This window comes from Gossypium hirsutum, chromosome D12, assembly GCF_007990345.1.
Source record: "Gossypium hirsutum isolate 1008001.06 chromosome D12, Gossypium_hirsutum_v2.1, whole genome shotgun sequence".
NCBI lineage: Eukaryota > Viridiplantae > Streptophyta > Magnoliopsida > Malvales > Malvaceae > Gossypium > Gossypium hirsutum.
In genome coordinates, this window is record NC_053448.1 from 16,506,969 (window position 1) to 16,522,317 (window position 15,349).

The 15,349-nt window shown below is 32.2% G+C and overlaps 1 protein-coding gene across 2 annotated transcripts; it reads left to right on the top strand.

The window, feature by feature from the left end:
- The first annotated feature begins 210 nt into the window (after positions 1-210).
- Positions 211-7,893, top strand: LOC107945682 (uncharacterized). Of its 2 annotated transcripts, none has more exons than XM_016879779.2 (10): positions 211-543; positions 622-691; positions 921-1,045; positions 1,400-1,508; positions 1,627-1,690; positions 1,779-1,834; positions 2,235-2,363; positions 5,983-6,132; positions 7,038-7,208; positions 7,372-7,893. In XM_016879779.2, the coding sequence occupies exons 1-10, from the start codon at positions 320-322 to the stop codon at positions 7,603-7,605; spliced, it is 1,332 nt and encodes a 443-aa protein (XP_016735268.1). In that variant the 5' UTR covers positions 211-319; the 3' UTR covers positions 7,606-7,893. The 2 variants fall into 2 exon arrangements, with proteins under 2 accessions (XP_016735268.1, XP_016735269.1); XM_016879780.2 differs by having other exon boundaries at positions 2,256-2,363.
- Positions 7,894-15,349: the final 7,456 nt, after the last annotated feature.

Genomic DNA, 15,349 nt, shown 5'->3' on the forward strand with positions numbered 1-15,349 from the left:
AAGTCTAGGAGCAATACGAAATGGCAATCCATACAAAACTATTGTATTGAAATCGACTAAAATAAGACGAGAGCTAAAAGGAATTACTGAAAAACTTAGTAAAATTAATTTAAAATTTAATTTTTTTCCAAATAAGATAAAATGTGTAAAATTTAAAATAATTTTTTCATAATTTTAATATTTATTTTTGAGGATTTATTAATTTTTCTGTTTACAACCCACAAGTAAAATGATATTTAAAAATAGAAAAAAGAAAAGGATAGTATAGCAACGATACACTCGTTCCAGCGAAAAGCCGACGACACACATCCTCAAAGATATGGCTCATTGCGTTTTGGCTCCAACCCCAATTCAGTTTCAGTTTCAGTTTCATTCCCGCAGAACTGGATTTCTTAGATGCTTCTCTGAATCTGCTCTCAAGACTTCTCTGCCATATCCTATTCATCCTCGTTTTCCTCCTAGAATCTTCTGTAACTACGATGATTCCAATCGAAACAGCCAGACACAGTCCTCTTCTCTTCAGCTCTATCGCGATATTGAGAGGTATAAACATGATTATGTCTTTTTATGTTCTTCCAGTTCCTTGAGGCTTAACTTTCCTTCTCTTGATGTATTTTTCAGGTTAGTCACGGACACTGTAAGGCAATCTCAAGGTGCTTGGGGTAGTTCAAGTGATTGGAGCCAAGTCGAGGTTTTTATTTGATTTTAGTTTTCATTTTCTTCAACGCACTTTGTCGAATTATGCATTCGCGATTTGTTATGCTCTACTTTTCTAAGTTTTGATTTGGGTTTCTTGATTATAGAACACCGAGGAAACACTTAAAGCTGTCAAATTCTTTTATGCAGTTGAGAAAATAGCCTTCTTTTTAACTTCTTCATGTTCAGCATCTCACCCTTTTGCTTGCTTTTGATGCATCCAGGGAGCATGGATTCTTAAACCGAAAGGCTCAAAACCTGAATCAGTCGTTCATTTTATTGGTGGTATATTTGTTGGAGCTGCTCCTCAGCTTACCTATCGTTTGTTTCTGGAGCGCCTTTCTGAAAAGTAAGTGTTATCGTTAGTACTCAGTGCCTGCTTACCTTATATTTGACATTTTTTTTTTTGATAATTGGGGGAGGGAATGGGGTCATACCTACAACATGTTGCTCTTGCCACCAGGGCAAGAGGTTGTTGGCGCCAAATATTTGACATTGCTGATGTATGTATGTCTTGTACTGTTTGTAATTATTTTTGAAATCTTTTTGACACATTCATTTTAGCACCCAGTTTATAGTTCATGCTATCTTTGTTCTGCCTTTTGACCTAAACTGCGATATAATCTTGCTGAAGCTAGAGCCTAATTGGGTTATCTTACTGAGAATTAAGGGAATTCACTATTTAACCTTTTCTGTAATCAAGGGGAGTTTTGGTGATTGCAACACCGTATGCTAGCGGGTTTGATTACTTCTTCATTGCTGATGAAGTCCAGTTCAAATTTGATAGATGTTTACGGTTTCTACAAGAAACAGTAAGTTGTTAATATAATCTTCCAAATAAATATTCTTCCAATTGGAATACCTTCTCCACCCTTTTCCGAATTCATTTTTGAAAGAAATTAAAAAGGTGACTTTGTGCTCATCACACAGGTGCATGATCTTCCTACATTTGGTATCGGCCATTCTTTGGGTTCTGTCATCCACCTTTTGATTGGTATTACTATTATCTTCTTGCATGCTATTTATCCCAAGATGTGCCTGCTTTTGTTTGCAGTTATTAGATTAATGAATTCATTGTACAGGTTCAAGGTATGGCTTGCAAAGGAGCGGCAATGTATTAATGGCATACAACAACAAGGTATTTGAACTTCTCATTATGCATGTCTAAAGCTACTAAAAGATAAGGTTAGATATGTGTGATTATGGAAGTGTCAACATATTCCCAAATCAAAGTGGTCTATCAAAAAGATTTCTCCTTACAACTTGCATATGAAGCTGATTTGTAGTAAAAGTTAAAAGTCAAACGACCTAGCAAAATACGAGTAAAAGATTCATTTCCCCCCTTTTCTTTACTGTCTCTACTATCTCAGCTGAAGCAAATAGATGAGATTTATCACCTTCACTTTGCATATTTCTTGTTTCCCTTAAGGTTGAAACTGCTCAGCAGATCTTATGTTGGTTTTTCTTTTTTATTCTGCATTTTACAACTTATACATTGTCCTACTATAGCTGCCATCTAACTCCTTTTATGAAATAAGAATTATTTTATTATCTCACAGGAAGCAAGTGTAGCTATCCCATTGTTCTCACCTGTTCTTGTGCCAATGGCCCAAAGCATTGGACCCTTTCTATCACAAATTGCATCAACACCCACAATCCGCATGGGGGTAAAAACAAAAACTCTTAGCTTTTTCCCGCTTTACATGCAAAGATGCAAATAATGTTTTCTAATGCACACAACTTATACTTGCTTATTTAATCATAATCACTACTTTTTAACTTCTTGATCGATATCAAATGTTCATTATGATTAGGAGAAAATATATTTGACCTTAGATTTTATCCCTGGTTATGATAAGGAGAATTAAGATTCTGTTAAATACTTTGATTTGTGACTACATGTGACTTTGTCTAAACATTATTTAATTCTGGAACGCCCTATCCTCCTTGGAATACTTTAATTGTTACCATTATAACTTTATTATTGATATGATTAGGGGAAAATATATTTTTCCATACATTTTGGACCTGATTATGATTGGGAAAATTAGGACCTTTTAAATACATGGATTTGTTTTCTACATGACTTTGAGTAAAATATTATTTAAATCTGGGACTGCCGTATCCTCCTTGGATTACTCTAGTTGTTACCGTTATAGTTTATTCTTTCACATGACTCGTTTTCGAGTTTTGATGCAATAAAAGAGTCTTCAACTCTTCTCATTCTCAACCTTACATTAATTCTCTATTTCTGAAGTATAGCCGGTGTTAGAGTAGTTTGCAATCTTGTCAAGCATGATGCCTTCGGTTTCAGTTTTTCTTATTTCACCTTGAGAACGCAGGTTTGGTTCTACTTGCAGTTTTTATCTAGTTACCGATTTTCAATTTTGGTATTTAAGTCTCACATGAGATTAGGAGCAATTGTGGACTTAGGAAATCATATTGATACCCTCGTTGGGGGTGGTTTCTCTGTAATTTTAAGGCTTTGTTTGGTTCATGAAAATTTTAAGGGAAGGAAAGTATCAATGAAAATTTAATGGAAAGAAATGAGGGACAGAAAATGAGATTCATTATCTTTGTTTGGATGACAAGGGAAATATCAAGAAAATGACTTCTTGTATGTAGTTGTGTGGTTAAGGTGTATAGAAAATACAAGGCAATTTGTGGTCGCTAGTGCCAACTAGATAATATTAACACAAAAATATAATTTTTTTTATAATTATCATGTTATTTGGCATATATTATTATTTTATATTACTTTTAATTATGAAGTTTACAGTATGGTATTAGTAAATTGACGAGATAATTATTCAATTACTTGAGAGGTTTGGACTTGGTCTTTCAACCATTAAAATTATTAATTTGGGTACTAGCATTAAAGATAAACATTCTGGTCATGTGGCTGTTAGAGACTAACGACTCATAATGTGATGGTACCATTACACATCTTAGATGATTAATGGTATTATCACATCTTTCTGCATATTGCATAGCAATGTCCACACTATTAATATTTTGAAATTTAAAAGAAGATAAATTATAATTTCGACTGCTTAACTCTTTAGAATATTTGTTTTAGTTACTAAATTTTGAAATTTCATAATTTGGTCACAGATTTTTATGTTTATAAAAAATATTTTATTAATATTTGATTTTCATTATCAATGATTCATTATCAACATGAATTTTATAATAATTTAACTACCAACATTTCAATATTCAATTATAATAAGTTATTTTATTATTTTTATTCTAAAATATGTTGGAATAATACTTAAACATTCAAAATTTATAAAATTATAGAATAAAGATTCATTATTTTATTTTTCGAAATTAAAATTATATTTTAACTTTTAGTTATTGTAATTATATTTTTAAATTTAAAATTTTAATTAATAATTCCATTTATAGAGACTATTTAAATTCATTTTTAAATTATTTAACATCAATTTTATCAAACAAATTTTAGTATTTATTTTGAACCATATTAGTACATCAAAAATTATAATGGAAATATGAAAAATTTATAAGTCAAAACAAAGTATTAATTATTTTACAAATATTGGTTATCAACCTTTTCAAAGTTTAGACCTAAATGGATTTTTTTTTCTTAAAAAAAAAGTGAATGATTGAAAGTGTATTTTTTCACAAAAACCATATTGCTAAAGAATTCATAATGTTATGTTGCATTATTAAATATCGTAACAATATTCTTACATTGTCATCTCATCCAATTATTAGTGATTAGCGATTGAGCAATTAAAATTTTCAATTTTCCAAACTTTGTTGATTAAATTGATTATTTTAATAGTTGGATGGTCAAATCAAATCGCATGAATAGTTAAGTGATTATACGTGTAATTTAGTTTCCTTGTTATCAATCATATGCTACTAATTTAATAATAATTTACTACTAATATTTGCTACTATATTTTATAAGAAAATGATCCAATAATTTTACTTTAAAAAGGCTTGTAATCTTAGTAACATTCAATTTAATGATATTATATTTTTGAGTTAACTTCTAAAATTGATATAAATTGATGTATAATGGTATTTATAAATGTATAAAAAATTATTAATAGCTTATGCAAATTTTAACATTTTAATGATGATGTTTATAATTAGTCTTATCTGCCATAATTTACTACTTTGTTTTGAATTCCTAACTATTATGTAGTCCACTGTTATTACAATATTACTACTATGACAATGTAACTTTATAATATGTTTATTATTTATTAATATTTAATTAATTTAAAACCTTTAATTTAGAATTAGTTAACACGTTCAAATCATTAACCAACATGTATGTTGAAATAGTTTTAAAACTTAAAAGTATAGGTATAATATTATTCTAGGAAAAAAAATGGATATTTCTAAATAAGACAATTTATATTTTATTATAACTTGTGTAATGTTTTACAATTCTAATTAAGAATTAAATTTATTTGATGTTTTCAATCATTTAATATTATCTTATATAACATTTATTAATAATTTTATTTTAATAGGATTTTTAAAACATGCTATGTCGACTTAATTATGAATTTTCCTGCGAAGTTATCATATTTTGAAACATAAATGTTTAGTAATACAATGTTTTTAAAATTGTAAAATTTTCTTATCATTTATATTAAGGGCTTATGTAAAATTTTAAATTGTTATATAATTATTATGTATTCATTTACAATAATTTTATCCATAATTTTATTAAAAAAATCAATTTGATTGTAACTTAACGTACTATATTTTAATTAAAGTAATGAACTTTACTTATGCTTAGTTCAGCTAAATTTAAATAAATTAATAAAAGTACTTATTTATTTAGATAAATTTAAATAAATTATGAAAAATTCAGTAGTTAAATTTATTAATTTTAACATAAATTTATATCATGTGAGCTCTATTTTTAAATATTTGTTAATTTAAGTTTAAATAAAATAGTAAAATTACATATTTAAATAGGATAATTTTGTCAATTTTAAAAAAATTAAAGAGTATTTACATTGTTCACTTTTAGTAATTTTGAAGTTCACAATTATTTACATAGATGAGAGTTTGACACTTGGAGTTCATCTCAAAAGTTCTTTTTGTTCTTATGTCTGCTTTCTAAAAGGAATGATATTGTTGTGTGAAATTTGTGTCTTATGCTTCTTTTAATTTCCTAAATTATATCTTCCATCTAGAGGCAATGCGTCAAAATTTTTTTTCTCAAACATGAGTTTTTTCATTATGTGGTTTTGAATTGAATGGCTTATCCCTTTTTACACAAGCTACTTGCAGGCTGAGCTGACACTAAAGCAACTAGAGGGCCTTAGTCCTCCCATTATGAAACAGGTTCTTCCATTAGTTGAGCAACTTCCTCCCTTGTACATGGACTTAGTTAAGGGAAGAGAAGATTTTACTCCAAAACCAGAAGAAACTCGACAACTTGTATGTAAAATCTCCAACTCTATTGTTCCTAGGTTGTTGCATTAGGCATTCTTGTTTGTTAATTGTTTATAAGATCTATATTATATACTTGCTTACTTGGCTGGTGATTGGATGTCATGGTAGATAGTTTTGATCCATATCTAGATAGATTACAGTTTAGCATTTGTCTAATTGATGTGTCCCCTTAATGGGAACTTGTCAAAAACCTCTATTTGTGGACCAATTCTGAAATTGGTCCACCCAATTCCTTTTTAAGTAAATGTTAAAAGCACAAAAAAGAAAGAATGATAGTAACTATTTAAACTGGTTCAAGCTTTGTTAGAACAATGCAAGGAAACCATCTGAAATTTATGCCATGCTGGGAGGGGAATAAAAAACACCCTAGTGTCACGGGGCTAAAACTTTAGTCTTGCAATCTGTGCAGTTTTAGGCAATTTTTTGAGTTAAAATCTGCCTAATTCAGCCTAAATTTTGCAAATTTAGAATTCTCGATAGAAATTCTCTTAAGGCATTGAAAATAAAGCGGAAGCAACTCCAAACAAAAGAATAGAAAAATGCCACAAGAAAGCAATGCACACAAGGTGTTTGAGTAACTGCTCTCAATAGTATTCAATTACTATGAAGGATTACAACTGAGTGATTACAAATGAGAGAAAATGTTTTTATTTATAGTTGAGCTCCCTCAAAATCAACGGTACATATTAAGTTACACCGATAGTCTAGTCTATCTACAATTGAGATTCTTAAGGGATTGACTCAATCCTTTAAGATTACAAAATCAAACCTTCTAAGATATCACATCTTCTAAGATAAGTTACTATACTTATCAAGGTAGTCCTAATTTTCTTTAACAATCTTAATCTAGTTTTCTTACTTTTGCTTTTGGATTCTTTACATATTATCAGATAAAGTCCTACTATGGCATTTCAAGAAATCTTCTAATAAAGTTCAAGGATGACACAATCGATGAAACTCCAAACTTGGCTCAGGTGTTAAGTTCAGAGTCAGCCATCAGCTCAATGCTAGACATGTCCATTCGATTGTTGCCAGGAGATCATGGGCTTCCTTTACAACAAGTATGATTTTTACAAATTACTTTCAGAAGCTAGCTTTTGCACAAACATATGATGTACTTTTGATCATCTTAGGGAACTAAGAATGATTCCAGCAAGCAATCTGGCTTGTAATTTCTTCTCTTTTGCGATGGCAAACAGTTTTCCTAATACATGTATGTTGCAGGCTCTACCAGATGTTCCACCTGCAATGGCAGATGCAGTAAATCGTGGAAGTGAGTTTTTGGCGAATCTGAGTGTGGGAACACCATGGGAGACTGTTGCCAAAGAAGTCAGCAATACATTAGGTGTAGACTCGCCAGTTGTTCGTGCAGAAATTTCAAAGGACGTAAACACACTTGTGGACGTGATCATTTCCTGGATGGCTTCAAATTCAGGTGCAAAACTCTTAAACCCTTGATGAGTAGGATAGATACCCAACTAAATGAAGTGTATGTAATAGGTTGAATTATGAATGAAGCCTATGTACTAGGTGAAAATGAGTGTTGTATTTGTGCCCCTACTATTCCCTTCCCCCACCCCCCAACAAGAATGTAGAATTTCATTAAAAACCAAATCAGCCATAGAAAAACAACTTACACAGATAAGCAAACAAGAAAGTCATAGCCATCGTCACTGATATCATCAAATAGGAAATTTTTTTTTTTTCGGAATTCTTGCTTAATGATATACAATTATATTTTCTGGATGAGGTGTATATATTTATCATATTTCTTCAGTATTTCATGTCTTTCATTTTGACTTGGAATGGGAAGTAGTAAATTGCAACGTTATTTTCATCCGTGTCGGGGGTGATTTGTTGAAGTCAGTTGGTGATTAGCCTTCATTTGTGTGCAGGGAATTTTTCCCTTAATTCATAGAGATGTTAGTCGATTGGAATATTTTTGGCGCCTACAATTTTATTTTAATTGTAAATAAAGGTTCTATTAAAATACAAGATCAATTTCCTTTTTTCTATTAAAATACAACATCATTATTACGACGGTATTTTAGTACTTAAAATATAATCAATAAGCTCAAAATTATATGTATAGATTTGTATAGATTTGTAGCTAGATGCATGTATGTCTTGGTGGTTTAGAGTATAGTTGACTTGGATTGGGGAATCAAAGGTTGGCTTTTAGGACTCATTACAAAAGATGGGGAATTACGTAGGTATACTAAAGGTGGTATTTCATAAGGGCTTACCTTTGTAGCCCCTATGAGTGGCTACAAATGTGACCACGTTTTATGAGTGGCTACCTATTAATGGCGGTCTTGGGTGATTCAAATTGTTGACACTATATTTTTTATAAAACGGGGTCGATTTGGATTTTGAAAATAAAACGAAAATAAGAGTTGCCACTAATCTTTTTTTGATGAGGTGTGATTGGGTCACCTCGTAAAATAATTGTTTTTAATAAACGGTTTAGATTTATTAAAACAATGCTTTTGGTCTACGAAATTCAAAGAAACAGGTTCGGGAGTTGGTTACGTACGAGGAAAGGTTAGCACTCTCGTAACGCCCAAAAATTGGTACCTAGTTGATTAATTAGTCTTAATGTCGAAGATTGAAAACTTTAAAGAGTTTTAAAAAATATGATTCTTAAAAAATCTGAATAACATGAATTGAAATTTAAGATTCTCTTGTTCTGAAAGAATATCACATCTAGTACGTTAGGATACGATACTTTAAACCCCCAAAATCAGGATCACCTTATGGTCTCAAAAATCCATACTTTGAAGTTTTAAGAGGATATTTGGCTATTTGGTCAAACGAGAAATCGAAACCTAGCACGTTAGGATACACTTTCTCGAATTTTCAAATGCAAAATATTGCCTTATTTAGGAAAAAATTTCTTTTGATGTATGGTGTTAATATGCATAACAAAATCATAATAAATACGATGATACAAGTGTAAATAGCGCAAACAGCAGTAAATAAAAGATAAATAAAAAGATGAATCAATTATGCAAGATAATAAATAAACGAGTTGAATTAAAACGAATCAATTATGCAAGATAATAAATAAAAAGACGAATCAATTATGCAAGATAATAAATAAACTTCAGTCTGCTCCACTGCAACTTCAGGGAGATAAGACTTGTAACTTCAATCTGCTCCACTGCAGCTTCATGGAGATAAGACCTGTATCTTCAACCTGCTCCACTGCGACTTCAGGGAGATAAAATTTGAAATGATAAGATTTAATCCGACCCTTTGCAACTTCAAAGGTATAAGATTTATCGTTTTAATCCGCTCTACTGTAACTTCAGGGAGATAGGATTAGTAGTTTCAGTCTGCTTCACTGCAACTTCAGGGAGATAAGACTTGTATCTTCAACCTGCCCTACTGCAACTTAGGGGGATAAGGTTTGTTACTTTAACATACTCTACTGCAACTTCAGAAAGATAAGGTTTGATATGATCTGCTCTACTGCAACTTCAGAGAGATAAGATCGGTAATTTATAGCTTCAATTTGTTCCGCTGCAACTTTAGGGAAATAAGACTCGCTATCTTCAGTCTGCTCCACCGCAACTTCAGAGAGATAATGTTTGTTATCTTCAGTCTGCTCCACTGCAACTTCAGGGAGATGAGACTTGTTTTCGATCTGCTTCACTGCCAGTACAGGAAGACAAGATCTACAATCTTTAACCTACTCCACTGCTACTTAGGGAGATAGACTTGTTTTCGATCTGCTTCACTGCCAGTACAAGAAGAAGATCTACAATCTTCAACCTACTCCACTGCTACTTAGGGAGATAGGACTAGTGGCTTAAATCTGCTTCCCTACTACCTTGGGAAGATAAGATTCGCCGTCTTTGTTCTACTCCACTACAGCTTAGGGAGACAGGATCTGCAGTCTTTAACCTACTCCACTTCTGCTCAGGGAGATAGGACCAGTTTTCGATTTTCTTCACTGCCAGTACAGGAAGATAAGATCTACAATCTTCAACCTACTCCACTACTGCTCTAGGAGATAAGGCTGGTGTTTAAATCTGCTTCCCTACTACATCGGGAAGATAAGATTCGCCGTAATGATTTCAATCCATCCCACTGTAACTTCAGGGGTATGGGTAACTTCATTAATCTATTCTCTGTGGAACATGACTTGTAAAATCTATTTTATGGACCTATTTATGCCTATGTTTAGGATGTCATGATTAGAATTAATCAAATGCCCCTAACTAAATGTGTATGTATGATATTTGCATGAATGTAGAATGTCATTTTTCAAGAATGATCCCTTTTTAATGTTTGGGTTGTCTTTGCTCAATGTTCATCAAGGCTTTATCACTAATGCGTCACTGTGTCTTCTTGTTCAGCTGGTAAATTTAACAGAAAATCCAAAGAAATAGTCGTAATTTAGACCATTCTTTCTCAAATGTCTCTAACCCTTAGTTTGGTCAGTTCTAAATAACAGTCCTGTTTCAGGTCCTCGTATTATTTAAAAGCTTTCAGAGTAATATTCAGAACTTTTTCTGCTTGAATATTATCAGTCCATTAATCATTATTTCAATGAAAAATGCTTGAAAAAGATTATCAAAATGGACGAGATGAAATTTTGTTGAGATTAAAGCTCGAAATGAATAAATCAATCGATGTAGCAAATTTTGCTAAGAATAAATTGATCAAGAAGGCATATTTTGTCAAAATACAAAAATGAAATGGAAATAGGTGCCCCCAGACATCGTAGTATGAGATTCTCTACCCCAAACTTCGTGAGGACCCTTTCGAACTTGATACGTGTTTAGAAGTCTTAAAAAACTTTGTTGATACCCCAAGATGTAGCATATCACCTTCTTGCTAATTCAAAGAGGACAAGACTACTGCATGCCCCACCTTCGATCAAAATTTGAATTGTCCTTTTTCTGGGGTTTCAATTCAAAACCCTTTCGGTCTCAAGGCACCCTCTGTGGGTTTTCACCTTGGCCTCTCCACTTTCTTTTTCTTCTTTTTTTTTATGAAACATTCTTTGATTGAATTTGAACTCATAAGATTAGGCTAGCCCTTGTTATCTTTTCCGGTCAAAATCAACGCTTCTCTAGATAAGGCTTTCCACATAAGGTCCTTTCCATTTTGGCATCCACTTCCTTCTGAAGTCTTTTATAAAAGGAGAATCTTCTTCGATAGCAGGTCCCCCTCTTGGAATTCTCTAGGGCGAACCTTTTCGTGAGCTTGCATTATTTGCATTTGATCATGACGGATAACTTTAAATTTTTCTCTTCGATCGGGATCGAATCTAAAACTCGGAGAGAAGGAATCTCGACTTCAATGGGCAAAACTATGATAAGCCAAAGAGAAAGACGTTGCCCTGGTAGAGTTTTTTTTGTTTTTTTTGCCTCCACTGAACTGTTCATTTTGGGGCGATATGGTGTTAACCTTGAACAGACTGTAAACTTTTGATGACGTGCAGTTGTTCAAATTCAATCCTTTCTGGCATTTCATACCGACATATAATTTTTCAAGAATTGGCTGACCACTGGCTTTGTGATATTGGCATATGAAGCAGCTTCCACCCACCTAGTGAAGTAATCGATGATCATATAAATGACTCGATGACCGCCAGAAGCTTTTGGCGAGATCATTCCAATGACCTCCATGCCCTACATAGAGAAAGACCATGGAAAAGTCATAACATGAATAGATAAATGAGGCATATAAATCTTGTCTCCATAAATTTGAAACTTATGGCATTTCTTGGTATAATTGATGCAATCCCCTTCCATGGTGGACCAGCAGTACCCAAATCTCATGATTTACTTGGCCATTGCAAAATCATTAGCATGTGTTTCTCAGACACCCTTATGGACCTCTTTCAAGATTTTGTTAGCCTCAACTACGTCCATACGTCTTAGTAGCTTAGGCATATCTTGATCATGCGAAAACATCTCTAAATTGTTGGAGTAACTCAATGACATCTCGCTTTATCTCTGCGGTGATACAGGCTCTGATCTTCACATTTTTCTCTTCTCCTAAGCTCACAATTTACACTGATTTTTGTAAGGTAGGATCTGTTTCTTTACTTGTTCTATCATTCTTAACAAATTAGGAGATAAACTATGGTTGTCTTCAAAGTCTTGAGGTTCCTCTGGACACATATCTCGTTCAAAAGGAGGTTCTGAGTCAATAGCAGTGTCGCTCATATCATTGATATTTGGAAACTTGTTATAGGGACGTAGGAAGACTCAAAAAGCTAATGAATCAAAAGATAATCATTTGTGTGGTATGAGTATGAATGAAATGGAAGAAAAAAAATGTTTGCCAAGACAAAACACAAAGATGCATTTCATTGAAATAAAAAATAATGGACATGTGCCTTTTTCACAAAAGAATTTTCTATTGCTCCCAGGCTTAGAGCAATAAGAGTGTTCTGAATATTACTCTAAAATGGTCCTAAAAACTACAAGAATCTCCTCCACAGTCCCGTTGTTCAGAACGCCTCTAGGGATGTAGAAACAAATTCTGGATAGGTTTTTTTGTTTTTGTTTTTTAGTTAGTACCTTCTTCAAAGGCACAAACATTTTTACCCTTCGAACCATTGACATCTTCAAAGAATTCCAATTCTTTATCATCCATCAGGCTCTGTACTAGAATTCCAAACTCAACGCACTTTTAGATTTTAGGAAATTTATTGTATGCAATGAAATGTAATGTTAATGAATAGAAAAAGATGCATGCAATGAAATGTAATCCAGATGCATGAATACAAAAAGAGACGTTGATCTTGATTCAATTCCATTAGAACAACTTTACTAGAAAACAGATCTCTTTACATAAAGCAAATATTTATACGGCCTTACCCTCATACTCTAGGTGAAGACATCGATCCCTTTTCCTCGTGTCCAAATGTTAAGATCGAATCTTACGAACTCTCCAAAGAGGTGCCCTTTATATTTCATTTTTTTGCTTGATTCTTGCCGCGACTCATTGCTCACTCATCCTCGTGATGTTCATTAGCTTCTTTGAGACGTGACAGCTCTCAAATAATCTTTGTTGGTTTGAATCCTCGGGCAGCGATGCATAATTGTATATTCCTCCACGAACTTTCAGCCTTCTCTCATTGTGTTTAATCAGACCATATTCGGGCAGTCGCATTATATTCTAATTTATCAAGAAATCCATTTCCCATGATAAGCTCTCTATTTAACAACTGAATGTGAATCAACACCTCTTTTCTATTTGATGAAAAATGCAATGCAATCATAATAGAAACAAAACGAAACGGGTTAGTACAACGCAAAAGTAAGTAAGAAAGAAACAAATAGAGCACCTATTCGGGGGACCACTAGGGTTTGGCGTGGTTCTACCTAGGGTAGGTTCTTAGGGCTCATTATATGCGGTTCGGTCCTAAAGTAAATGTACCCAAACCAGCAGATTCCTCGATCCTCACCCATTATAGGCTCATACGGACCAAGTTCAGTTCAGGGGATACATTTCCTTATGGCTGCACGGAGATGAAAATCTCACGAAGACATAAGTACGGATGTATCCCGAAAGCGATTCACTAACTCATGCAAAGGTGAAAACCTCACGAATGCGTAGTTTCTCACTCCCACTTAGAAGGGTAAGATTGACCTATCATGCGATGCAATATGCAGAAAGATACCAAAACTTAAATCAACACAATAATTATAAACCACAATGATGAAGATCATAATAAAGACGGATGAAATGCAACGAAAGGATCGTACATTTAAACTAAGTTTTCAATTTTTGACAAAAAGACAAAAAAATAATCAACTCGTGGCTTCACTCACTTATTTTGGGTCCCCAGCAGAGTCGCCAAGCTGTTGACACCATTTTTTTGTAAAACGGGGTCGACTTGGATTTTGAAAATAAAACGAAAATGGGAGTCGCCACCAATCTTTTTTGATGAGGTGTGGTCGGGTCACCTCGTAAAATGGTTGTTTTTAATAAATGGTTTAGATTTATTAAAACAATGCTTTTAGTCTGCGAAATTCAAAAAACTAGGTTCGGGAGTCAGTTACGTACGAGGAAGGATTAGCACCCTCGTAATGCCCAAAAATTGGTACCTAGTTGATTAATTAGTGTCTTAATGTCGAAGATTGAAAACTTTGAAGAGTTTTAAAAAATACGATCCTTAAAAAACTTGAATAACATGGATTGAAATTTAAGATTCTCTTGTTCTGAATGAATATAACATCCAGTACGTTAGGATACGATACTTTAAACCCCCGAAACCAAGATCACCTTATGGTCTCAAAAACTCATACTTTGAAGTTTTAAGAGGATATTTGGCTATTTGGCCAAACGAGAAATCAAAATCTAGCACATTAGGGCACGCTTTCTCGAATTTCCAAATGCAAAATATTGCCTTATTTAGAAAAATTTTTCTTTTGATGTATGGGGTTAATATGCATAACAAAACAATAATAAATACGATGATACAAGCGTAAATAACGTGAACAACAGTAAATAAAAGATAAATAAAAAGACAAATCAATTGTGCAAGATAATAAATAAACGAGTCGAATTAAAATGTTTTTTTAAATAAAATGGGCACATAAATAAAAAGTAAGCATCACGCGAAACACCGAAACAATAAAGGTAATAAATAAAATAAAAAATATAAGATATATATGCATGTGTATATACACAAAATTACAAAAATAAGAAGAATATATGTATGTACATGTATTTTAAAATTATGAAATATAAAAATATATTTAAGTATATATATGTACACATATATTTATATGAGAATTATGAAATAAAAATATAAAAGTACGTTTATAAAAATTAGAAATATGTACATATGTATATATCGTAAAAATATAAGCATATATATGTATATATATTGAAGTTATAAAATATAAAAAACATATATACGTGTGTATATGCATGAGTTATAAAATATATACAAATAAATAATAATAATATGGGGTAACTTTTAAGTAATAATACATGATAATTTTAGAATAATAATACATATTAAAATAATATATACATATATAAAGATAAAGAAATAAAATAATCTATAATAACAGGAGTAATAATAATTAATAGCAAACTAAAAACGCAAAAGGGATTAAATTGATGTCTAACCTAAATTTAAGGGAAAGAAAATGAAATTAAATATCGTTTGGGGGCCAGGTTAAAACATGCACAAAAACAAGGATCTAAACAGTAAATATCCCTA